General features: G+C 38.0%; 1 protein-coding gene across 1 annotated transcript in view; it reads right to left on the minus strand.

Annotated features, from left to right (window-relative positions):
- Positions 1–26,030, minus strand: part of USH2A (usherin) — a 930,103-nt gene that overhangs the window by 416,119 nt on the left and 487,954 nt on the right. The window contains exons 32-34 of the mRNA XM_068986285.1: positions 14,703–14,862; positions 13,174–13,345; positions 6,282–6,429 (exon numbers count right to left, since the gene is read on the minus strand). Coding sequence (XP_068842386.1) covers positions 6,282–6,429; positions 13,174–13,345; positions 14,703–14,862 — 480 coding nt within the window. The remainder of the gene's footprint in view (positions 1–6,281; positions 6,430–13,173; positions 13,346–14,702; positions 14,863–26,030) is intronic.

Genomic DNA, 26,030 nt, shown 5'->3' on the forward strand with positions numbered 1-26,030 from the left:
CAGGAAACATGAATCCATCCAATAGCTATTTAATATCCATCTCCTCCTGCCAAACCTGGAGACTAGAATAGCAAACAAGGTAAATAGAATCCATGCCCTCATGTGGGTCACAGTCTAACAGGGTAACTATTTTACATAAATTTACATAGGTCAAGACAATAGAGAGTTACAAGAAATTCTAAGTATTAATAAAGGACAAGAATTTAATTTTTATACTTTTAGTATTTTAAAAATACATACATTCTAATCAGTTTAAAATGTTACCAAATATGCTAGACATGGGCTTCTCTGGTGGCTCAGTGGTAAAGAATCCAACTGCCAATACAAGAAACGTAGGGTTGATCCCCGGGTTGGAAAGATGCCCTGGAGAAGGAAATGGCACCTCACTCAAGTAGTCTTGCTTGGAAAATCCCACGGACAGAGGAGCCTGGCAGGCTACAGTCCACAGGGTCACAAAAGAGTTGGACATGACAGACACTCAGCTACAACAACATTATGCTAGACAACGAGGAATACATTTGGTAGAGGTGGATATTCATGCTGATTTTAGCAAAGTAGACCTCAAGTGGGAGGAATAAACATATTTCCAGACTCTATGACTGAAGCTTCTTCTGAAGGAGATAAAGCTCATGAGAATTTGGAAGCTCTCAAAAGCATAATTCTAATCATGCAATTGTAATCTACACAATACAAGTCACACATTTCTTAGACAGTAACCCTTTGTGCTACATTTCATTGCAGGCTAATGGTATGACAAGGAGAGAATCAAGATCCTACAGAATAAACGGTTCTTATCCACCTCAGACCAAAGAGTAGCTCTTTTCAGAGGTTTTAAAATCCTGCCTGTAGTCGCAGCCTACAAAGAACACCTCTGCCAGAGGGAGTGTGGACACAAAGGGCTATGAGTAAAGAAAAGGAGCTAGAGTGTCACATCACCATTTTGTGTGTGAAGCAAGTCACCAGAATTAAGCAGGACACATTTGAAGGAAGCAGAGCCTTAGGTGTGAATCAAGTGATAATGACCCAGTACTTAGAGAGTGGGCTTGGCAGTCTAAAGCAATGAATACTAAGCAGCATTCTTTACGACAGCAAAATTATGGAAACTTAAATGTCTATCAATAAAAGATGGGTCATATAAGCTGTGGTTTCATTCAGTGGGATTCTACTCTGCCTTTCAAAAGAATGAAGCTGAGCTACACTTAACTGTTATGGAAAGATGCTTCTAGGTAAGAAAAGGAAGTTGCAAAACAAGACAAATAGTATGAACTCACGGTTGTTTAACAATTTTGTGCATATTTCTTTATGTGACTAGTAAAAGTTTGTTGATTGGCTTAAACTAACACAGCCCTTAATCTTGATTTTTTTTTTCTGGTATATTTAAAGTTTAATTGCATTCTATTATATCCTCCTTACATTTAAAAAAATTTTTGTTGAGAAAACAGAATATGAAATTTACCATCTTAAGCATTTAAATGGACAGTATAGTAGTATTAATATTAATTTCAGACACCTTGTTGGGCAAGATCTCTAGAACTTTCTCATTTTATAAAACTGAAACCTTATATTCACTGAACAGCAACTCTTCATTCCCCTCCCTGCCAACTCCCAACCCCTGGTATCCACACTCTATGTATTTGACTACTTTAGATACTGCATATATATGAAGTCATGTCATATCTCTCTTTACGTGACAGGTTTTACTCAGCATAATGTTCTCAAGCTTCATCCATGTTGTAACATGTGATAATCTCCTCCTTTTTTAAAGGTGGAATAATATTCCATTGCAAACATATGCAAGATTGTATTTATCCATTCATTCATCCATGAACATTGGGTTCCCTCCATCTCTTGACTATTGTGAATAACTCTGCAATGAACATGGGTGCACAAATATCTCTTCAAGATCCTGTTTTCAATTTTTTTGGCTAAATACTCAGAAATGGGATTGCTATATCATATAATAATTCTATTCTTAATATTTTGAAGATTTTTCCATACTGGTTCACTTAACAGCTGCATCAATCTGCATTCCCAGCAATAATGAACAAGGTTTCTAATTTCTCTTCGTCCTTGTCAGCACTTGTTATTTTCTGTGTTGTTTTTTTTTTTTTTAACAGTGATAATCAACATATTTTTAATGGAGCACTGATTATATGTCAGGCACCATTCTGACACAAGAGCAGCTGGGATAACAAAAACAAAAGATGCCAGAACAAGAAGAATTCTCTCAGAATATGGAGCATGTCCTGAAGCAAAGAGCAAACTTCCCAGCACAAGCTGTGGAGCGGGACCCGGCTGTGGAGAAGAGAATGGAACCAAATAAAGCGAGAGGCCATTCTCCTAAGCCCCAGGAAAGGATTTCCCCAGACTTTAATGAGCAGGAGCTGATTGTTTAAATCAGAATCAGTTATAAAGCAGACAGTCTGTTTCCTAAGCCATGCTGGCTAAAGGTTACCAATTGCTTGATGGGTAAAAACTGGATATTTATATAACACCTTTAAACTTTTCATATTTTGTCATTATTGTTATTCAGTTGCTCAGTCATGTCAACTCTTTGTGACCCTGTAGACTGCAGCAGGCCAGGTTTCCCTGTCCTTCACTATCTCTCTGACTCAATTCATGTCCACTGAGTTGGTGATGCCATCCAACCATCTCATCCTCTGTTGCCCCCTTCTCCTCCTGCCCTCAGTCTTTCCCAGCCCTCAAAATATATATATTTTGTCACATATAGGTATGCATTTAGAAATATTTCTTATTACAGAAAGTCAGTTTACTGTTTCTCAACATTTGTTTCTCATGTTTATAAAGTCCTAATAAAATAATCTGTTTAGGTATATGACTGACCAATAAAGTCAAGATTTTGGAGCGTAGCGTGTGCAAAATCAGACAGTCAGTACCCGTTACACAATATGACAGTCTAAATGTGTATATAGACCTGGATGTGCCTCAACTTTTGACTGTGCCATAGGCATGTGGGACCCTAGTTCCCTAACCAAGAATTGAATCCATGTTTCCTGAAGTGGAATCATGGCGACTTAACCGCTGGACCACCAGGGAAGTCCCCAGCACTAACCCAGCATTTTGAAGATAACAAGTCAATGGGGTATTTATGATTATTCACATCTTTGGTTGGAGCACTAGAATCCACTCCTCCAGACAGTGTTCCCCAGATGGTTCTAACAATCAGACAGGTTTGAGAAAATCATTTGAAAAGGTATCTTTAGTAACATAAGTTTGAAACCTATTTTCCAATTGTATTACTCTTCTGCAGCATATTCAGAAATGAGGACGCAGCCATAATGCAGCTATATTTTAATATGGACCCAGTTCCATTATGTTTGCACTAGGCATGCTTGTGAAGTTGCTCAGTCGTGTCCGACTCTCTGCAACCCCATGGACTGTAGCCTACCAGGCTCCTCCATCCATGGGATTTTCCAAGCAAGAATACTGGAGTGGGTTGCCATTTCCTTCTCCAGGGGATTTTCCTGACCCTGGGATCAAACCCCGGTCTCCTACATTGCGGGCAGATACTTTACCATCTATGCTACCAGGGGAGGCATGCTTGAGAAGAAAAAAATTTAAAATTCTTAATTCAAATGCAAAATCCAAATTCTATAAAGACCAACCCTAGTCCCAGACTCCACACAGCTAAAAAAAATATATTTTGGGAACACATACATTTCAAATAAATACATTTCAGGAACTGACCTGTAACTACTTCTACCCTCTCTGAGAGTCAAAACTCTACAGTATATATGCCATTGATTAAATGAAATTTTCACAAGAAGCAACTAAATGAAATAAGTATTATTAGGTCCCAACAGAAAGTACTCCATCGTGCTAGGCTTCACGAAGGAAAAAAGAAATAAATGATTTCTCATCCGTATCATCATCTGTTAGGCTTCCCTGATGGCTCAGCAGTAAAGAGTCTACCTGCAGTGCAGGAGACAAGAGATGTGGGTTTGATCCCTGGGTCATGAGGATCCCCTGGAGTAGAAAATGGCAACCCCTCCTTCTTATCCCATGGAGGAGCCTGGGAGGCTACAGTCCATAAGGGTTGGAAAGAGTCGGACACAACTGAGTGAGCACACAGTACACGCATCATCCAGTAAGGGTGTTGGACATGTACTCAGATAAATTTGATCCAAGGATGAATGAGGTATGTGTCATGATGAAGGCAAGGAAGCAGTTATAGGGTCAAGAGAAGGTGCGAAGCTTGATTTACATTCAAGAAAGGGTGGAATGATTTCATAAAATAGGAGGCCTATATTTAGCCCCAAGGAATGAGTTAGGTTTCTCCAGATAAAGATGGAGAGATGGTTGGGATTGTTAACTCCAATTTTATAATGCAAGGAAACTGGGCTTCATGAATTTAGTAAATTTTCTAAAGTTTCCCAGTTACTTCTCATCAGAGATAACATCTGACTCTAGGCCTATCTGACACCATACCAAAGATTTTCAACCCTACACCAAGCTGTAGGTATCCCAGGCAGCTAAAATGGAAAGCACGCTACAAGGCTGTACCAATGCAGGCGGAGTAACAAGTTGGGGGTGATCTGACTAAAGAATCTGGACTTTATTCTTTGGGTGTTTAGAGGGATGTGTAGGAGCTTTGAAAACTGATGAAGTGACAAGATGTTCTCTAACCATCAGATTATCTTTCTCTAGACAATGGACAATTGGAATAAAACACTGGAAAATTTGAGGAGAGTGGGGAGATAAGCAGTGGAGAGAAGAAATTTTTTTTAATGAAAACTATTACTAAAAAAATCTAACCATTACCCCATAATAAAAGCTCTGAAAACTCTGATGTGATTAAACAAAAGTCTTTAGAATGAGCAAACATGTTAGCACCATTCTTCTAAATCTCACAAATCCTTATTGTTCAATGAATATATTTTAAAGTTGCTTGTAAATATATAAAACATAATACACAAAAATTCTTTGAAATGTAGAAAGTATTCTCTAGTCAACCTAGGATTCTAGGTTCAATGATAGTTGCAACACAGATTAGGATGAAGGGAAATGTCTATTCAGTTCAGTTCAGTCATTCAGTCGTGTCCGACTCTTTAATACCATACAAATCATATCATAGCATTGAAGAGCAATCCAGTTGGGGTAAATCATTAACATTTTCATTGCCATCTATGGACTGGAATTCTTTGTGGAGCACAAAGCATGATAAGATTAACCGTTTAAGTATCAAACAGATACTCATTTTTTTTTGTTAGGAAATTTGTAATAGTATAGGGATAACTTCAAGAGTAGAGATAATCACTCACTCTAATTATTAGAGCTCTCTCCATTACCTCAAATATATCTCGTGCATTTGCCAAAAGTTTAATTAAAATGAGATGACTGGAATAATTAATATCATAGTAAACATAAGACAAACTAATACAACTATATTTCTTTTTCTTTCTGGCTACACTAAAAGAAGCCATTTCAATTTTCAGTAATGAGTTACTTAAAACAGTTTCTATGATATTAAAAATCTTCTTGATATTTGTCGTAAAGAGGAGCAAAATTTGACATTATGTAAGCTTGTCCAGTGTGGAAAAATGACACTATGCTGGCTGTAAATTAAAGATATTTCCAAAAAATTAATAAAGCAATTTCAATCCCAAGTTATTACAAATTCTTTAAATAAGATTTTATTTTAGCACACTTTAACTAGCTGATCTAATTCTCTAAACTATGCAAAGGCAGATATATATCACTTAGAAATATATACAATCCATTTCAAGTCAAACAAGAATAAATGTATATATACTTAATGTATGCATTGTTCAAAAACCTCATGCTGAAATATTTATAAATAACATATTAAAAATACAGAGTTCTAAGTGGTCTCTTTTAAGATAAACTTATTAAAGCAAGAGCATTTTGAAATACAATATGTGCATGAACTTTCTACCTCCCTACTTCTCCAAGAAAGAAGTAACGACTGTCAGAAACAGAAAGTCATTGAAAATATAATGTCACTCTCACAAGGGCGTTCTTCGGGAATCCTGGTTTGTTCTCTTCACCTCTCCCGGAACATAGGAAACCATAAGATGCAGTACATAAGAACTATCAAAAGGGAGCACTTTTGAGCCACCAAAACTGCATGTGAGCCTAAAAACCACAATCTTCCAACTACAGACAATGATACTATCTCAGGTATTTTATGTGCTAAAATGATCATTAAAAATTAAGCACCACATATAAGCTGCCATTTAGAATATTAATTTACCTTTGCTAATCATCTTTTTAACTTGAGGCTAAAAGAGTTCACTTACCATTCGGATACTCAGGCTCAGTCCAGGAGATGTTAAAGGAGTGAGAGGAGTCAGGGTTCACTCTGGGAGCCGGCACGCCTTCAGGGGTCCTCTCCTCAGTCAGGGCCTGGCTGGCCTTACTTACTGTGCATCCGCCCCCTGTGCAAGCCTGGACAGAGAGGCAAAAAAAGCACATATCACTCTGGGGCCCCAAAGTTTAGATGGGCATTGAAGAGAGACAGTTCATTATAAGAGTTTCAGACCCTTTGAAATAATGCTCTCTCTGTCCCTTACCCCCAAATAAATTTGTTTCAGTGCTGAGGTGTAACATTTAATTAGTTTGCTTTTTAGGACATGAGATAGCCACCTCCTGAAACTAAATAATAACCCAGAGTTAAAAATGTGTGAATTATATTTCAAGTTAGAATCTAGGGATGGGGCATATATTGAATAGTCACGATGAAATTATCCTCACAGAAATCTTCCTAGAATGACTCAAACAAATACATATCCATGAGAAAAATAGTAGAGAATGAATGCTACTTCAAGATAAAAAACATGATTTCTACAAAAAAAAAAAAAAAAGATACACAGAAAACATGTGAAGTGCTCAGATGCTCAGTTGTGTTCAACTCTTTGCAATCCCATGGGCTGCAGCCCGCCAGGCTCCTCTGTCCATGAGATTCTCCTGTCAAAAATACTGGAGTGGGTTGCCATTTCCTCCTCCAGGAGATCTTTCTGACCCAGGAATTTAACCCACGTCTCTTATATCTTCTGCATTGGTAGGCAGATTCTTTACCACTAGTTGCTGCTTGGGAAGCCCCAGTAGTGTGAACAATATGTTTAAAGTACGACACAATGTGAAATCAAATAAAACAATATTTCTCATAAACTTGCAATGAAGCAGTTGTTGAATGACCGTTTAGTGGCTTAAAGGGTGAAGTCATTAACTGATGTGTCAGAGGAACTGAGCTTCATCACATGGCTAACAAACTTAAACTGACCACAGAACCCCTCAGTTCCCTAATGAAGGAGGTATAGTAATGCTAGAAATGGAATCACGGATGTTAAGATATTCAGAAACTTCTGTGTGCATTTTCATTGTAAACTGCCAATAATTCCAAATAAATGATTCAGTCTATTAGGAAAATATCATCCCTCATAACTTATTGGATAAGCCTTTCTCCAGAACACAGAGTTTTTCCAGCCTCTCTCTGCTAGTAAATGTTAGCCACTATGTCTTTCTATAACAGCTATTTGAAAACTAAAGTTTTTTCCAGTACCTTTAAAGTCACAACTGTAATTATACAAACAAACATAAAAATCTTTCAAAAAGCACTAAATTTCATCAAGAGCAGTAAGAAAATGAAGTAAAATCCTGGGACAAAATATAAAGCAGGCAGTTATTCATTTTCATTGAAGGTAGCTATGACTAATATTAAAAAATGAAACACTGGGCTTGGATCTTGCTATTCAGTTAGATATACAAGGGATAAACTTTTGATACTTAAAGCAGTTGGTATTTTTTCCTAAAGACAGAAGAAAGCTGACTGACTTTTGAAGGTATTTTCTTATATTGAAATGTACTACTTATAAAATGCTGCAAATAATTGCAAATTCTTCACTAAAAGTGTTAGTGACAGTAAGTGGTCAGTAGACATGGAGATCAATTTCACTTCTTATTGTAAGAAGACAACAGGAACCATGTCTTGAGTATAATTTCTCAGCATAAGCAAGTTTCAGAGGAGCTAAACTGTGGCCTGGGCGTGAAACTGCATTAAGATTGGGGACCTAATTAACCTCTGTGGGTTTCCTCTAATGCTCAGCTGTGGGATGTGCATACCTATGTTAAGAGGTAAACCATACTCCTCCTGAGAACAGAATCTTTGCAAATAAAGAGAAGTCAATTGAGCTTGTGATTCAAAACTCTAGGACATGTCACTGTTTGCCCAAGAAGAAACTACCTGAACATTAAAACAGGAAAATTAAGACAAAATATTTCCAGTGTGCTAAAAGTCGACCAGAAAACATAGCAGAAAAAGAGGCGTTGTGAGACAGTTATTGAAGGAAAATCATCAAAGGAACATCCTTTTCAGTGCATAGAAAGAGATAAATCCATCCACTTGGATCCTAGATTTTGTTTTTTGTTTTGTTTTGTTTTGTTTTCCTTAGGAGGGGAAAAATGTTGCAGCATGTTATTCTGAAACTCAGCCCACACTGGGATTTATTTCTGATAGTCTATTTGTCACTATTATTTTTCTTATTCATGGCCTGAGAATTTCCCCCTGCCAACTCTTCCAAAGAAACACGGTATGTTCTATGTTTCATTTCATTGTGTGTGTATATATATATATACTTAAAACAGAATGTGAATTAAAATTTACTTTGTTTGTTTTGAGAACTTTATGGGATAGAAAATTCTGGAATAAATGAGGATGTCCTCTGGTTTGGAAGGACTGTTTGTTGGGCTGTGTCATCAAAGACTCATAAACTAGCAACTTGATAAAAAATTCTCTTAAGGATTCAAGGAATTTGGAGAGAATTTTTCTTGTAAACCAACTCAAATTTTCAAAGGGGCTGCTGCTAAAACAACAGAATTACCTGTAAAATATTATATTTTGTTCTTTTATTTCCCCACATCCCTTTTGCATGCATTTAGAAGGCCAGGTGAGTAGGGTATCTTTGTGCCTTCACAGAGAAATAAATATTCTTAAAGTTGCTTTTGGTTGGTCTAATCTAACTGATATTATCTAAATGAAAATGAACCAATCAGTATCTTATGTGACCTACCAGCACAACATTCAATGCAGCTGAATGCTGATTAAAATTTTGGCTTGGAACAGGTAAACAAAAATTTGGACTTGATCAAAGATGTCTTTATGAATTGGCAAGGTCTTTGAAAGCCTATGAGATATTAAAATAAGGTGTTCCACCCATCTCCTATCACTTTTATCAATTACAACCATGTTGTTTTAAATTGAAAAGTCATACTACTACCCTGCAATGAAGAATATCCAGTCCCAATAGGAGATTCAATTTTGGTATAATAAAATGCATAACTAATAAAAGTGTATCAATTATTTTTGAAATTATGAATATTAAGAACATCCAAAACTAGCATTTTCTTTTACAACAGTTTGTTTTCAGATAAGTAGGGTCTGATGATGTTAAGAATGTAGCATATTTTAACATATGAAGAAAAAGAAAAAGGCCGTGTTATCTAGAAATGATCTTTTGAAAATTTAAAGCTTGTCATCTCTAAGAATCTGTCCAGGAAATATATTGAACACAAACTTCATCAAGAGGCAAATGTCTAGCAGTAATATGATTATCATCAAACCATATATACCTTGATACCTGCCTGTCTTACTTGCCTCCTTATTTAATTGCTGGCTTACTATCTTTACTAGGAATTATGACACTTTGCCATACCATTTGTTAAATGCAGCAAAATATTGTGCTATTTCTTCTAGGACAAAGAGCATATATTTGGAAACATGCAGTCCCTACTCTGACATTTTACAGCAAGTTACTTGATTCATATCAGGCCTCAGATTCTCTGTGAAATAAATATTCTCAGTGTTCATTCATTCATTCAAGAATCACTCATGAGCTTTGTGTCCAGATATTGTGCTTAATTCTGCAGACAGAACTTTGAAATATGCTGTCTCTACCCCTTTGGATTTTATAATATAACAATAAAAATCCTAAGATCATGGCATCCGGTCCCATCACTTCATGGCAAATCAAAGGGGGGGAAAAGTGGAAACAGTGACAGATTTTATTTTCCTGGGCTTCAAAATCACTGTGGGTGGCGACTGTAGCCATGAAATTAAAAGATGCTTGCTCCTTGGAAGGAAAGCTATGGCAAACCTAGAGAACATATTAAATCGCGACCTAGCTTTTCTGACAAATGACCATATAGTCAAAGCTATGGTTTTTCCAAACCTTTGGAAAAGTCATTTACAGATGTTAGAGTTGGACCATAAAGAAGGCTAAGTGCCAAAGAATTGATGCTTTCAAAATATGGTGCTGGAGAAGACTCTTGAGAGTCCCTTGCACAGCAAGGAGATAAAACTACTCACTCCTAAAGGAAGGGCTACCATGATAGCTCGGTTGTTAAAGAATCCACCTCAGGTGGAGGAGATCCCGGCTCTATTCATGGGTCAGGAAGATCCCCTGGAGAAGGAATAGGCTACCCACTGCAGTACTCTAGTGCTTTCCTTGTGGATCAGCTGGTAAAGAATCCCCCCACAATGTGGGGGACCTGGGTTCGATCCCTGGGTTGGGAAGATCCCCTGGAGAAGGGAAAGGCTACCCACTCTAGTATTCTGGCCTGGAGAATTCCGCAGACTGTATAGTCCATGGGGTCACAAAGAGTTAGACACTAATCAGACAGGACTGAGAGACTTTCACTTTCAATCCTACTGCTACTGCTAAGTCACTTCAGTCGTGTCCGACTCTGTTCGACCCCATAGGCGGCAGCCCACCAGGCTCTCCCGTCCCTGGGATTCTCCAGGCAAGAACACTGGAGTGGGTTGCCATTTCCTTCTCCAATACATGAAAGGGAAAAGTCAAAGTGAAGTCACTCAAGGAATTCAATTCTGAATATTCATTGGAAGGACTGACACTAAAGCTGAAGCTCCAATACTTTGACCATCTGATGCGAAACTCATTGGAAAAGACCTTGGGAAACGGATGAGGGCAGGAGAAGTGGGTGACAGAGGTTGTAATGGTTGGATAGGATCACCGACTCAGTGGATTCGAGCTTGAGCAAACTCCGGGAGATAGTGGAGGACAGGGAAGCCGGGCATGCTGCGGTCCATGGGGTTGCAAAGAGTCAGACACAACTTAGCGACTGAACAACAGGGAAAACTACACGGAACCACATGAAGTAGATACCTGCTCCAGTCTGGAGTAAATCATATGGAACCAGCATGTATTTTTCTCCAATGCCTGCCTAAATGCTTTGTATCTGTATGTTTTGTTTCCTAGTCCTCAGTCAATATGCTAAGACTATCTACAAAGGCAGCTCCATCTCATCAGATGAGAACCTGATCTCCATCTATTAATCTAATGACCTTGAAAGCCAGTTATCCTGTTGAAAGCGTGAAATATACACGAGTTCCTCAATTAACCAAGATGAACCTAAAATGTTCTGGTTCATTTAATTTACCTGTTAACAGAGTTAAAGTAAAAAACCTCTTAGTTGAATACTTTCTGAAAATATGTCAGTGTATATTCTGCCCTAAAAACACAGTGAAATCAAAAATAATATGAGTGAATTTACTTTCCTAACAAGGCTTAGGGCAAAGACTCTTGCATCTTTATGACATCTTGCATCAACATTTTTCAGTGGCTGACAGGTCTCCTTTGACTTCACAGAATATTATTTGGGGTCAACTTTTTAGCATCATAGAATTTTAGGGCTCAAAGATACATTAAAAATCACTTAATTCAAAGTCCTAATTTTAGGCTTGAAGAACATAAGGCTCAGTGCAATTAAGTGAATTTTTCAGGTCATTCAGTTAGTGGCAAATCTGAATTAATATTCAAGAAAGTGGACTCCCAATCTAATTGTATTTATTTTTCAAGGTATTACAGACTTATAAAACATAGGAGATTCAGGTGGGTCTTCATTTACTGTGCAAAATATCCTAAAAATTGTCTTGAAAGTAGAACTTTGTTTCATACCCTTTGCCTCCTTCTAATAAAAGCCAAGAGTAACACAATTTCTGTTTAATTTTTCTTGTTTCTAAGCAAGAGGGGCTTTTCTTGTTTTGATATCACCACTGTTTTGAAATGATATGGATTTCTATATTAGCTTTTGAAAATCAAGTTAATACACTTATATCTTGGGTGAAAAAGCTAAGAAATTAAATTGCTGATTCAGAAACCCATCGTTGTGCTGAACACCTAGGCACATGGAGACAGTTCTGAAAAGAATTTTTAACACTGTCTGATTGCCCTTGTTTTGTGGTGTCAGGTCAGACAGTTAGCAACAGTTGAATGTAGTTTATTTTCTCGTGGTATAATATTTAGAGCATTCAAGAGCATGTTAAGTAAAATGAATGCATACACAGTGTCTACATAAATGTAAATTTATTCATAATCAAGAGCAGAATATTTTCTATGGCATTTATCAAGGCAAATATCCTTATATAGGTATTGCTATAAAATGAAGAGTGTGTTTAAAACAAATAGGGACAATCTCATGTTTATATTCAGTTATTTTCAGATATGCTATTAAACTTAAAAAAGATTATATTTCATCAAAAAACAAAGGAAACTACTGAGTATAAATTCCACAGTAATATCAAGGTCTTTTAAAAGATCTTTGTGTAAAAGTGCTATTTTGCATTAAAAAAATGCTATTGCCTGTCTAAACTATGTTGATTCTAGGGTTTTATTAAGTGACTGTTATTTTGAGATAGAAATGTAATGTAAACCAGAATATAATAACAATCAAGAATATTTGAGGGTCATTTAAATCTTTTTTTAAAAATATAAGACCTACATTTTCATACCATGCATTGCTTTTTGAATGAATACAAGCCCCATCAGGAAATAGCCTTAGTAATCAAAGCATTTTCTGAAAAGCCCTCAACAATTATGACATTCTACAAATAATAAAAACAAGAAATAATTTCTGATAATCCCAAATTAGATTTGGAAAAATCTCCTGTTTCAGATTGTTATTCTATCATTTTGCATAATAAAAAATAAATACATAGATATTAGGTCAGCAATATTTTCACTTTGTATATGAAGTGAGTTTTCAGTGTAAATAGCAATACAAGAGAATTTTGTTTTTTTTTCATTTAAGTGAGAGATGGAGAGAAGATGAGACAAAAGGGAAGCAGCAAGGAGAGTGACGAGGACAGACAAAGTGATAAAAATAAAGTGAACTTACTGCCAGTTTGATGAGATATTTATTACCAGGTAAAAGGTACTGCAGAGTGTGATCCTGAAAAAGCTCTGTGTTGTTATAGATGACATCCCAAACGGTAAAATCATGTGTGTGATTTGAAATATATAATATATAGCGCTCCAGAATTCCATTTACTTTTCTTGGTTGTTTCCACCTGGGAATGAAAAAATATAGCATTATAATCATCATATATTCAAGTCAAATCTGAAATGTGCAGGATTTTTTAAAGACACATATGAGCTTGGATTTATGCCATTGTAAAGAAACACACTGAGAGCTCAAAAGTAATTCACTTAAAAAACACCAAGTAGGTATTAGATGTCTATTCTGAATGGTACAGAAATAAGACATAGTGCCTGTTTCTAGTTATTTATCATTTTAATTAGCTAGTAATACAAAAATGTAAAAGTGAGTGCTTGATTTTGAACTCAACTCAGGCCGTGGAACAACAGTTGGGAGAAGTAGAATGTCTGAGAACTTCTGAGAAATGAGAGGGAGAGCTAATTGTATAATTTTCATGTCACAGTTGTCTTGAAAGGTGCAGCAATCTAACACAGAGTTTCAGTATGTAACTACTGAAGAGAAGTTGAGATTGGAAAGGCTGAAGTCAGTAGTCAATTAAGATTCCTGGAAGGAAGTGACATGCTACCTGGATACATAAGATCATATCCTTGATGGATTGGAATTGGTAGGCAGAAGGGAAAGTAGAGGGTATTCCAGATGAGGGCTACAAAGTGTCAGGGGGCATGTGTAGGACAAGTTGTGGAATAGACTGAAATTGGTAAATTGAGAAATACTTAGAGTAGAGGTAAATTTTTTAAAGTAAATAAAGTGGGCTCAGCTTGGGACACACTGAAAGCCAACAGGGGTTTACACTGGGAACAACGGGATATGAAATCCCAGTGTCCGTCAGCTTGAATGAACATCATAGTATCTTCAATTCAAACTCTTTAACTGGTGAGAACACCACGATGAAGAATGATTAATGTAAACAAGTACTAACTGGTGGGAACAGAGGTCTTTTAAGCTTCAGTTAAGTACTACAATATACCTTGTACCTCACATATTAAGAAATGGATAATAATCAGTATATCAAAAATAATCTGAACATGCCAGTATAAGAAAGCATCTCTCTGACTTCAACTTCAGAGGAGCAAGACAGTCCTATTTTATAATCAAAAAGAAAAAAAAAATTATGCTAATTCCAAATTATTGCAAATAATGCTTCACATTAAAAAAAAGCCCAGGGCAGTCATGTAAGTGGTCAGTTTTTTCCTTTTTGAAGTTTGCACAGAATCTACGTACATGTGTGGCTCAGCTTGATTGCATAAAGACAAAATGGAAATTAAGTTGGCAAGTGATAATCAAAGATTCCCAGAACCACTGAACTAATCACTTCTGTGCATTTAATCACAATAAAATTAATTTTATGTCACAAACCCTTCCCTTGATTGAACTCACTGGGATTCTTGCATGAACCAGTGTGTAATAGGGACGATGTTTCTACTTACTGAATGTATACAGTTCTAGAATCCAGGACAGTCAGAATTGGGGGATCCACGTGTTCTGGTGGCAGCTGTGCGGTGGACAGTATGACCAGGGAACTGTTTGTACATCCCACATGTGTACAAGCACTGAGCAGAAATTGGTGGGGCGTAAATGCCGCTAAATCTGTAGGGGGAACAAGAATTTATTTACCATCATACTTTTTATTCAGGAGATTTCACTTATCCTCTACTTTCTTATATCTTAGAACTGTTACAGTAAAGCTTAAAATAAACATCAATAGCCACACAAATCAATAGCAATAAAGTATAGGCTGTTTTAGCCTTTAAATATACTATGGTTATTTTTAAATAGACAAGTGTCAGTCAGACTAGGTTTAATTTTTTCTTTTAACAATTTGACTGTTTTCTTGGTTGTCTGTGACCAGGTAAATCATTTTCTGAGTTTAGAGTTAGTTCAAGGGCTCTGTTAAAAAATAAATGAGACATTTAAATTATTTTTAAAGTATATTTGAAGACAACAGGCCTGGTTTTTGAAATGCAAATACATAGCTTATAACAGTGACTTTGCTCTTGTAACTCCTTTTGTTGAATTTTTTCTTCTATCCACCTGACCAACTGCGTGTTATTTGACCTTCAAATTGTCCAGGCTCAGTGCAAATGCCAAATTCTTTTTTAACATTTCACCAGCATACTCTGCTATGACCCTTGGCAGAAGATGGAGCTATCATCCCCTCCTTTGTCTCTCAGAGTTTTGCACACACTTTTGGCATAACACAACACTGTGCCATAATGATTTATTTCCATGACTCTCTGATCCGTTAGCCTGAACACTATAAAGGCAGCAATGGTGCTATATTCACTTTACATCCTCAATATCTAGTACATTGCCTGTACCCTGTAGGTCTGAATATATGTTTGAATAAATGAAAAAAGAATTAACTAATGACATGATCTAGATATAGTAGAGCTAGGTATGAAAGCTGGAAAAGAGAACTGGGCTAGTACTCGATCCAGTAACACTCTGAACTTCTTTAGTACTTCATACCTATCTGGCTCTCTGAAAGTGACAGTTGCTGAGTCATGTCCAACCCTTTGCGACCACGTGAACTGTACAGTCCATGGAGTTCTCCAGGCCAGAATACTGGAGTTGGTGGCCACTCGCTTTTCCAGGGGATCTTCCCAACCCAGGGATCAAACCCAGGTCTCCCTCATTGCAGGTGGATTCTTTACCCACTGAACCACAAGGGAAGCCCAAGAATACTGGAGTGGACAGCCTATCCCTTCTCCAGCAGATCTTCCTGACCCAGGAATAGAACCAGGGTCTCCTGCATTGCAGGTGGATTCTTTACCAGCTGAGCTACCAGGAAAGCCCATCTGTCTCTCTAAAAGAAACCATATTCACTTGCATTAAAAGAAGCTAATCTGTAATTTACTAATTCAATTCTGAAATATCCCAAACACTTTATTTAGAAAGGTATTCAATAATCATTTTGTTGACTGAATCTAAGCAAAGTTCAGTCAACTCTACCAAGATTTAAACATGTCACATTTTCATACTGCTGGAAATAATCATTATTTTCAGGAATACTTTTGAAATAAGGTAGTTACAATGTAAGCAACACATTTTCTTTAAAGATCATTAACCTTGAACCATTACAATTTCATGTATAAAAGATGAATGAAATGCAACCTAATTCAGGGAAATAGATTTTGCATTGCACTGACAGCAAAAGTAAACTGGAAAGAGAACACTTTTGATTTTCATGCAAAGCATAATCAATTGGTTAAACATGTAGGTCATCAGAATAAAGGCAAAAAAATTTTTTTACACTAAAAATAGCTACTCTAGAACAAAAGGTGGTTATCAAGAAGAGACTTATAATGCTTTTGATTAAACTTGTTTGCTTCACAACTTTATCTTACAGGTCCTTGATGGTACCAAGTTGAGGCTGGAGGCAACACAGGCAATGGGGTGGGAGCAGGGGGGTGGTCAGAAGATAAGTTATAAGAATACTTTGAAGTTGGTGTTTAAACAGCAGGATACAGGATGCTTGGGGCTGGTGCACTGGGATGACCCAGAGAGAAAATATGGGAAGGGAGGTGGGAGGGGGGTTCAGGATTGGAAACTCATGTACACCCATGGCAGATTCATGTCAATGTATGGCAAAACCAATACAGTATTGTAAAGTAAAATTAAAAAAAAGAAACAAAGAAAAAAAAAAAAAAAACAGTATAGCCTTGCCAGAGACTTCTGAGAAATGGCAGGAACAGCTACACTATGTGTGCACAAGTCAGACAGAACTGAGGTACTTTCATTTGGAAAAACATTCTATGAAACTTATAAAGTTAAAAATCATGATAATAATGGCCTCGGAGGCTATACAGAGAGTAACTATTATTTACTGTGGGAAAACTTCATGCAAAAAAACATGTCCTACTAGCAGGTCCAACCCAAATGTTGGGTTGGTCAAAAAGTTCATTTAGGTTTTTCATACTATCTTAAGGAAAACCCTGAATGAACATTTTGGCCAACCCAATGCAACGTGTAATATGTTAGCATATTATATCTCCCATTTCCCTGCTTTTGTCATCTTTTCCTTCTGATTCTCAAGAGCTTGGTGACTACAGCCTTTCAACCCTCCCATCTGTCTGAATTCCCTACATTTCTGAGAAAAGGAAGCTGGGGATTTGACTTAAAAGCCAGTTGCAGGAGCAAAACCAAGGAGGAAACAGAACCTCGAGGAAAGAGGGAATCCCTGTTGGGTAAGTACTACTAGAGAAAAGCTGTTATATTTGAACATGAGAATACAACTGCTTTCTCTGAAAACATACCCCAGCAGGAAACTGTTTTCCATGGGGCTGATTCCAAATGACTTTGGAATATTTTACATGACAATGTCTCCTAGCCATACCAAAGTGTCTTGGTCAGCTGCAAACCAGACTGAATGCTACGATGATCTTTTGCCAGTGAACTCTTTGTGGGCAGTTCTTGCTTTCTTACATTCTAGCTTGTTGAGGCAGGGATTTGGTTACCTACTTTGCAATTGGTTAAGAAGTCGTAGCATTCAATGGCAACCCAAGACATATTTGTATGTGTTGGCTGGCACAGACTTGCATATCCAAGTAGTCCTTAGTTATCCTGAGCTGGTAGGGTCAGAAGGCATCATCATAGTATCACCTTATCAAGTGTCTTCTTATCACAGAATGCCCCATTCTTCTTTACACTACAGTCTCCATGCTTTGAGGGTGACCTTGATCACAGAACTCCTAAACTCACCCAGAATAAACTGCCTCAAATGGGAGTATCTTTCTGTATTAGTTCCAGGATTACTCTCTGTGCCTGGATTCTACTCTGACAAAATATGCCCCTCCATAGGTTGGGAAGCATCCACACACATGATGGTCAGGACTGAGGGGGACCAGGATGAGGAAGTGAACAAATAGGGTCACATTGCTAGAGAAAGCCAGTATGGCTTGTGACCCAGGCCTGAAGTAGAAGATGCCAACTCTTATCAAGTCCTCCACTCATTGCTGGGATTTACTTCCAGACTATTTGAGGTAATAAGAAATTGATGGATGAGAAAGTTGTTGCATTTTAGGAGTTCAGCATGGCTTTAAATTGAATGTTGACTAGGGTTTAAGGCTAGTATGTACATATGTACATAAAGTATGAAAAGTGCCAAAAGTGTCACAGAAAACAGAACAGAGCAAGAAGCAAGAGTGCACAGTAATTTTAAAGGCAAGAGTCAGGGATGTGAGCTAAGTTTGCTGTCATAATCATTTTAATATATATGTGAGTAAAGTCATAAGGCTGTACACCTTAAACTCAATTATTGCATGTCAATTATATGTCAAGAATACTGAAAGGAAAAGAAAAAAAGCATGAGTCAGTGGAGGCCACAGCAGCAAGATGACATTTTGAGCAAATGCCTGGAAAGAATGAGAGTAACAGTTGGGGGGATTCTAAGCCAAGGACTATTTCAGGAGAGGGAACAAGCTAAGCAAAGACTTGGAAGGAGGAACATGACTACCATGAACATGGCAAGAAGGCCAGTGAGGCTGGAGCAGAGCAAATGAAGCAGAAAGAAGTAAGAGATGACATCAGAAAATTAATAAGGGGGAGACCGTATGACTGTTGTATGTCTCTACATGGATTTGGAGTTTTAATCTGAGAGAATCTAGTTAGAAAGCTAGGAGAGGGTTTTTAACAGAGTAGTTGCATGGTCAGATATGGATTTCATGAACATCACTCTTCAATTTTAGACAGCTTTATTATGTGTCTTGGAGAAGATCATCTTGGGTTGAATACCTGGCGTGACTTATTATCTTCATGAATTTCAATGTCCAAATCTCTCCCCAGATTTGGGAAGTTCTCAGCTATAGTTTCTTTTAATAAGTTTTTTGCTCTTTTCTTCTTCTCTTCCATTTCTGGGATTCTGTGATATCTAAACTGGTTCTTTTAATGGCATCTCATAATTCGTGTAAGTTTTCTTCACTCTCTCATTCATTTTGCTTCTCTGACTAGATGCTTTCAAATGACCTGTCTTCTAGTTCACAAATTCTTCTGCTTGGTTGAGTCTGTTCTTGTATTTCTTTACTGAATTTTTTGATTGTCCTTATGTTCTTTGACTCAAGGATGTCTATTTGTTCTTTTCAACAATTTCTATTTCTTTGTTGAGCTTCCCATTTTGTTTATGCATTGTTTGTCTAACTTCATTTAGTTGGCTATCTTCGTTTTCTCGTAGTACAGTGTGTTTTCTTAATAGGATAAGCCTGAACTCTTGGACAGACAGTTCATAGATACTGGTTTTCCTTGGTGGTGTCGTATTTCTTTGCTGATCATGATCTTTATGAATCATAGTGTCTTATATTCAAGGAAGTAGTGACTAACTTGACTACCTGGACTGGTTTTATCCACTGGGTAAGTCTTAAAACCAGTTTTACAGGTATAGGGCTGGCATTTGAGCCTATGATAATGGCCCTTGGACCTGTATCTTTGTGCACTGACAAGGATCCTGAGAACAGGGGGCATAAGCAGTCCAGGTGCATGGACTACTGGGTGGGCCCCGCATCTGCATGTTTAGTGTTTGGTCCAGTACTTGGATGTTCCAGGAACCTTGTATTGTCAGAGTTGACCTGGAACCTGAGGACGTGAGGGCTGGCTTAGTATTAGAACAAGCCTGGACTTATAACTATAGGAGTCAGCCTGTGACCTGCAGGCTCAGGAGCTGAACTGTAGGCTGTGTCTGTGGGAGCTGGCCATGCACATGGCTAGGCCAAGGACCTGGGTATGTGTGTATGAGCTAGAATTAAAGCTAGGGTTGCAGAGGCTGGGCCTGGTACACAGGAGCTACTTTGGACCACTGAGGCTAGCCAACAAAGGAGGCAAGATTACACCATGGAGAAAAGAGTCTCTCCAATAAGTGGTGGTAGAAAAACTGGACAGCTACATGTAAGAGAAGAAATTAGAACATTCTCTAACATAATACTGAGCGCCAAAGAATTGATGCTTTTGAGCTGTGGTGTTGGAGAAGATTCTTTACAGTCCTTTGGATATCAAGGAGATCCAACCAGTCAAACCTAAAGGAAATCAATCCTGAATGTTCACTGGAAGGACTGATGCTAAAGCTGAAACTCCAAGACTTTGGTCACCTGATGCAAAGAACTGACTCATTGGAAAAGACCCTGATGCTGGGAAAGATTGAAGGCAGGAGGAGAAAGGGGTGTATGTATGTTATTCAGCCATAAAAAAGAATGAAATAATACCATTTGCAGCCACAGGGATCTAGAGATTATCATACTAAGTGATGTAAGCCAGAGAGAAAGACAAATGTCATATGATACTGCTCATACATGGAATCTAAGAAAAAACTATAAATAAACTTATTTACAAAACACAAATAAACTTGCAGACCTAGAAAAACTTATGGTTACCAAAGGGGAAAGGTGGGAGGGATAAAGCAGGAGTTTGGGATTAACATAGACATACGACTATATCTAAAATAGCCAACAAGTACTACTGTATAGCACAGGGATCTATACTCAATATTTTGTAATATATCATAAGGGAAAAGAATCTGAAATATATATAATACATGTACATATATATATGTTAACTGGATCACTGTGCTATACACTTGACACTTACACAGCATTATAAATCAACTATAATTCAATTAAAAATTCATGTTTGAGACATGGCAAGTTTGAAATGTTGACTAGACAACCAAGAGGAGATGTCAATTAGGCAATCTGAATAAACTTTGGAATTTCAAGACATCCTGGCTTGAGATATACTTTGGAAAGTCATCATCATATAGATGACATTTAAAATGGATGAGAATGCAAAAATAGAGTGAGTGTGGGTAGAAAAGAGAAAAAGTTTAAGGACCCAAATACTAAGATGTCAATCTTAGGCTGTCTGGAATAGAAGCAGAAAACCAACCATAGAGAAAGAGAAAGAGCAATCAGTAAGCTATGAAGATTTGATGCCCTAGAAGTCAAATGAAGCAAATGTTTCAAAGATGATAAGCCTAATAAGAAGAGGACTAAAAGTTGAATTAGCAATATGGCAGTCATTCATATCTGTGCAATAAAAGTTTAAGTTAAGTTATGAGTGTCTAAGCCTGACTCAAATGGATTCATGAAAGGATGAGAGAAGAGGAATTAGAGATGGTGAATATAAGCAACTTTTTCAATATGTTTTGCTGTGAAGGAAAATAGAGAGGTGAAACAATAGATGGAAGGTAAGTAGAGGTCAAAGAATATTTTTTTAAATAATCAAATAAGATAAAATGACGTATGCTGATAGAAATGGCCCAACAGGGAGGGCAGAATTGTTAATGGGGCTGGAGCTTTGACCTTGCATGTGTGAAAGATTGCACCCAAGAATGAAAGTGGAGGATTTGTACTCAGAAGGAGCAGGAACAGATAATCTGTAGTTATGGAGGGAAAGGATACTATGTGGGTACAAATGCTGGGGGGAGTGGGTGGGGTTTATCTTATAATTGCTTCAGTTTTCTTAGTGAAGAAGGAAGCAAGATCACCAGCCCACAGTGATCTTTTGATTCCCCAGGCCACCCTGCAGTGACCACCTGTTTCTCATAGAATGACATACACAAGTGGTCAATGATTTGATTGATTGACTACTTGTCAAATATATATAATCACTACTTGATTTGACAAGGGCCTACCTCTCATGCCTTCCATACACTGGCCATTTCTGCCCCTCCACATCCCTCCAACACTACAATCTCACACCTCCAGGCCTTTGTAGGTGCCGTCTCTTCTGATGAACACCTGTTTTCTCCTTCTTTGTGCTTGGCTGATTTCATCTCATCCATCAGGCTCATATTCCTCTGAGTGGTCCTTCTTGATAATCTAACAGCGTGGCCACCACCATCCATCCCCAGGTACCCTCAGTCATATCACCTTGCTTAGTTACTTATCACAGTTACCAAAACATGACAGAAACTGCCTTGTTATTGGTCTCAGAGGGATATAAACTCCTTGAGTACAGAAAGATGCTTTCTATTGTGTTCTCAAAGATGTCTTCAGGATTGGTGAGATCTAACTAGTAGTTTTATTTGTTGAAAAAATGAATTAGGCAAGGCCAGAGAAAATTCTATGGCCTACTTTTCACAGAAATAGAGTCATACCTGAATGAAAGTCTCTAAGAATTTACTGAATACAATTTGTCAGACCAATGTAATTGTGAGATGAAGGCCATTCATTGTTAAAAGACAAGAAAATGGCAGACTTGTATTCTTTGAATGTTAAAGCTTAATTCTCAAACATGAATATTTCACTAAAAATCTACAGTATTAAGGAAGATGTGGTACATATATAAGATGGAATGTTACTCAGCCATGAAAAGGAAAAAAATAATGCCACGTGCAGCAACGTAGATGGGCCTAGAGATTATCATACTAAATGAAGTAAGTCAGACAAAGACAAATATCATATGGTATTGCTTATATTGGAGAAGGCAATGGCACCCCACTCCAGTACTCTTGCCTGGAAAATCACAGGGACGGAGGAGCCTGGTAGGCTGCAGTCCATGGGGTCGCTAAGAGTCGGACACAACTGAGTGACTTCACTTTCACTTTTCACCTTCCTGCATTGGAGAAGGAAATGGCAGCCCACTCCAGTGTTCTTGCCTGGAGAATCCCAGGGACGGGGGAGCCTGGTGGGCTGCCGTCTCTGGGGTCGCACAGAGTCAGACACAACTGAAGTGACTTAGCATTGCTTATATATGGAATACAACAAAAATGATACGAATGAACTTGTTTACAAAACAGAAACAGATTCAGTGACTTAGAAAACAAAGTTCTGGTTACCAGGGGGATGGGGGTGGGGGTGGTTAGCTTGGAATTGACATGTACATATTGCTGTATATAAAAATAGATAGCCAACAAGGTCCTACTGTATATCACAGGGAATTCTGCTCAATACTCTGTAATGAGCTAAGTGGGAACAGAAATTGAAAAAGAATAGATACATGTATCAGTTCAGTTCAGTTCAATCATCACTCAGTCCTATCTGACTCTTTGCCACCTCGTGAATTGCAGCACGCCAGGCCTCCCTGTCCATCACCAGCTCCTGGAGTTCACCCAAACTGATGTGCATCGAGTCAGTGATGCCATCCAGCCATCTCATCCTCGGTCGTTCCCTTTTCCTCCTACACCCAGCATCCCAGCATCAGGGTCTTTTCCAGTGAATCAACTCTTCGCATGAGGTGGCCAAAGTATTGGAGTTTCAGCGTCAGCATCAGTCCTTCCAATAAACACCCAGGACTGGTCTCCTTTAGGATGGACTGATTGGATCTCCTTGCAGTCCAAGGGACTCTCAAGAGTCTTTTCCAACACCACAGTTCAAAAGCATCAATTCTTTGGCGCTCAGCTTTCTTCACAGTCCAACTCTCACATCCATACATGACCACTGGAAAAACCATAGCCTTGACTAGACGGACCTTTGTTGGCAAAGTAACATCTCTGCTTTTCAATATGCTATCTAGGTTGGTCATAACTTTCCTTCCAAGGAGTAGGTACAACTGAATCACTTTGCTATACACCTGAAACTAACATTGTTAATGAACTATACTCCAGTGTGCAACATAAAGTTTAAAAGCTACAATATATTATGGAATATTAAAAAATATATATTGACAGCAGTTTCCTCAAAGTGAGGGCATACAGATGAGTTCAATTTGGGGCTATATATATTTTCAAATTCTATAATATTTAAGTATATATTATATGGAGAAAAGAGCCATAGTTTACCAACATCAATTCATTATTTAAGAAAATTTATGCCGAAGGCCTAGTTGACACATGCCCTATTATACTTCCTATGTCATCGTACTTCCCCTTTCCTCAATGACTTCAGCATTGGCTCAGTTTTCTTTTCAATCGTAATCCCTTTTTTGGCAGCTTCCACATCCTCAGTAATGACTCATCTCTGAATCTGGCTTCATTCTAACTTCCTCAAATGTAATGCCCTTCACTTCGGCTTCATTTATTCAACAGGCAGGATAGTTATACCCACTACTTAATCATCTTTGGAACCATTTCCAAGGTTCTCAACCTAAAGTCTGCCCTCTCTGGTAAATTCCCACCTCGTCCACTTGTCATATCCAAACAAACACTCATTTGCCATCACACAATGTTCAGCCTCTTATTTCCAGAGATTTGCACATTTGCATTTTCCTTGCTATGATCTTTGCTCACCCATTTCAAAGCCATACTCCCGGGTCCCTAGAGTTTTCAACCTCCCCAGTCCTCTTCTGTATCTGCTTTCCCAATTCCTAGCTCTGGCTAAACCTCATCTTCTTTAACACTTCTAAACATACTGAAAGAATCTACTGCAGTTCTAGGTTTTCCAGTTTGAACTGGATCTCTATCACTCCTCAGCAATAACAATCTTGTTACCTTGTTTCTCCCTTCATTGCATTGGTCTTTTTTCTCCTTTTATGGTTTGGACAATTCTCCGGAGAGACCAAGTGGGGTCTAAAATTGGAGTCTTCAGGATAGTTCCCTCCTCTGAACCCATCATTTTTCCTACCTGTGCCACAGGAGCGGAGATCGATATGACTGTCATCCTAAGCTATATCTTTTATCTTCTGCTCCTCCCTACCCTTGACCCTTTTGATGAGGGTGGAAGAGGAGAGTGAAAAAGCTAGCTTGAAACTCAACATGAAAAAAAACTAAGATCGTGGCACCCTGTCCCATCACTTCATGGCAAATAGAAGGGGAAAAAGTGGAAACAGTGACAGAGCTTATTTTCTTGAGCTCCAAAATCACTGTGGACAGTGACCACAGTGATAAAATTAAAAGACACTTGCTCCTTGGAATAAAAGCTATGACAAACATAGACATTGTTTTAAAAAGCAGAGACATCACTTTGCTAACAAAGGTCCATACAGTCAAAGCTATGGTGTTTCCAGTTGTCATGTACAGATACGAGACCTGGACCATAAAGAAAGCTGAGCACCAAAGAATCAATGCTTTCCAATTGTGGTGCTGGAGAAGACTCTTGAGAGGCCCTTGGACTGCAAGGAGATCAAATCAGTCAATCCTAAAGGAACATTCAGTGGATGGACTGATGCTGAAGCTCCGATACTTTGGTCACTTGATAAGGAGAGCTGACTCACTGGAAAAGACCCTGATGCTGGGAAAGACTGAAGGCAAAAGGAGAAGGGGGAAGCAGAGGATGAGGTGGTTAGAAAGAATCACTGACTCAATGGACATGAATGTGAGCAAACTCTGGGAGATAGTGAAGGACAGAGGAGCCTGGCATGCTGCAGTCCATGGGTTCACAAAAAGTCAGACATGACTTAGCAAATGACCAACAACAACATAAAAATATAGATATTCACAGAAATAGAGATATATGTGGATATCTTATTGACTGAGATTTATAAAGGCTCCATGCCTAACTGGCACTTCATTTATGCTTATGATGATCATAAACCAAGATTTTACAACTTATATAGAATTAACATTTTCTCTAATCTTTTTTAAGATAAATTAATCCCCACCCAAAAAATAATTTGTTTGTTCACATGTCCAGTTAAGGAAATCAGATTGCTATGCCTCTGTGATCATAGGAACTGAGGCTTTTCTTTTACTTCTGAAAATTTAAAAACTGTCAACTCAATGGTACAATGAAAGCCAGTCTGATTAAATAGCTTTTTTGACTTCCAAGTCATTTTTATGCCTGTCCTGTCCACCCCAAAGTGGATTATTCTCAACGTATTTCCATAAGAAGATGAAGTGTCATTAGGGTCCTCTGAATAATAAGGCATAAAAGAAAAAGAAAAGGGTAGAACCT

The sequence above is a fragment of the Capricornis sumatraensis genome, chromosome 14 (genome assembly GCF_032405125.1).
Source record: "Capricornis sumatraensis isolate serow.1 chromosome 14, serow.2, whole genome shotgun sequence".
Lineage (NCBI taxonomy): Eukaryota > Metazoa > Chordata > Mammalia > Artiodactyla > Bovidae > Capricornis > Capricornis sumatraensis.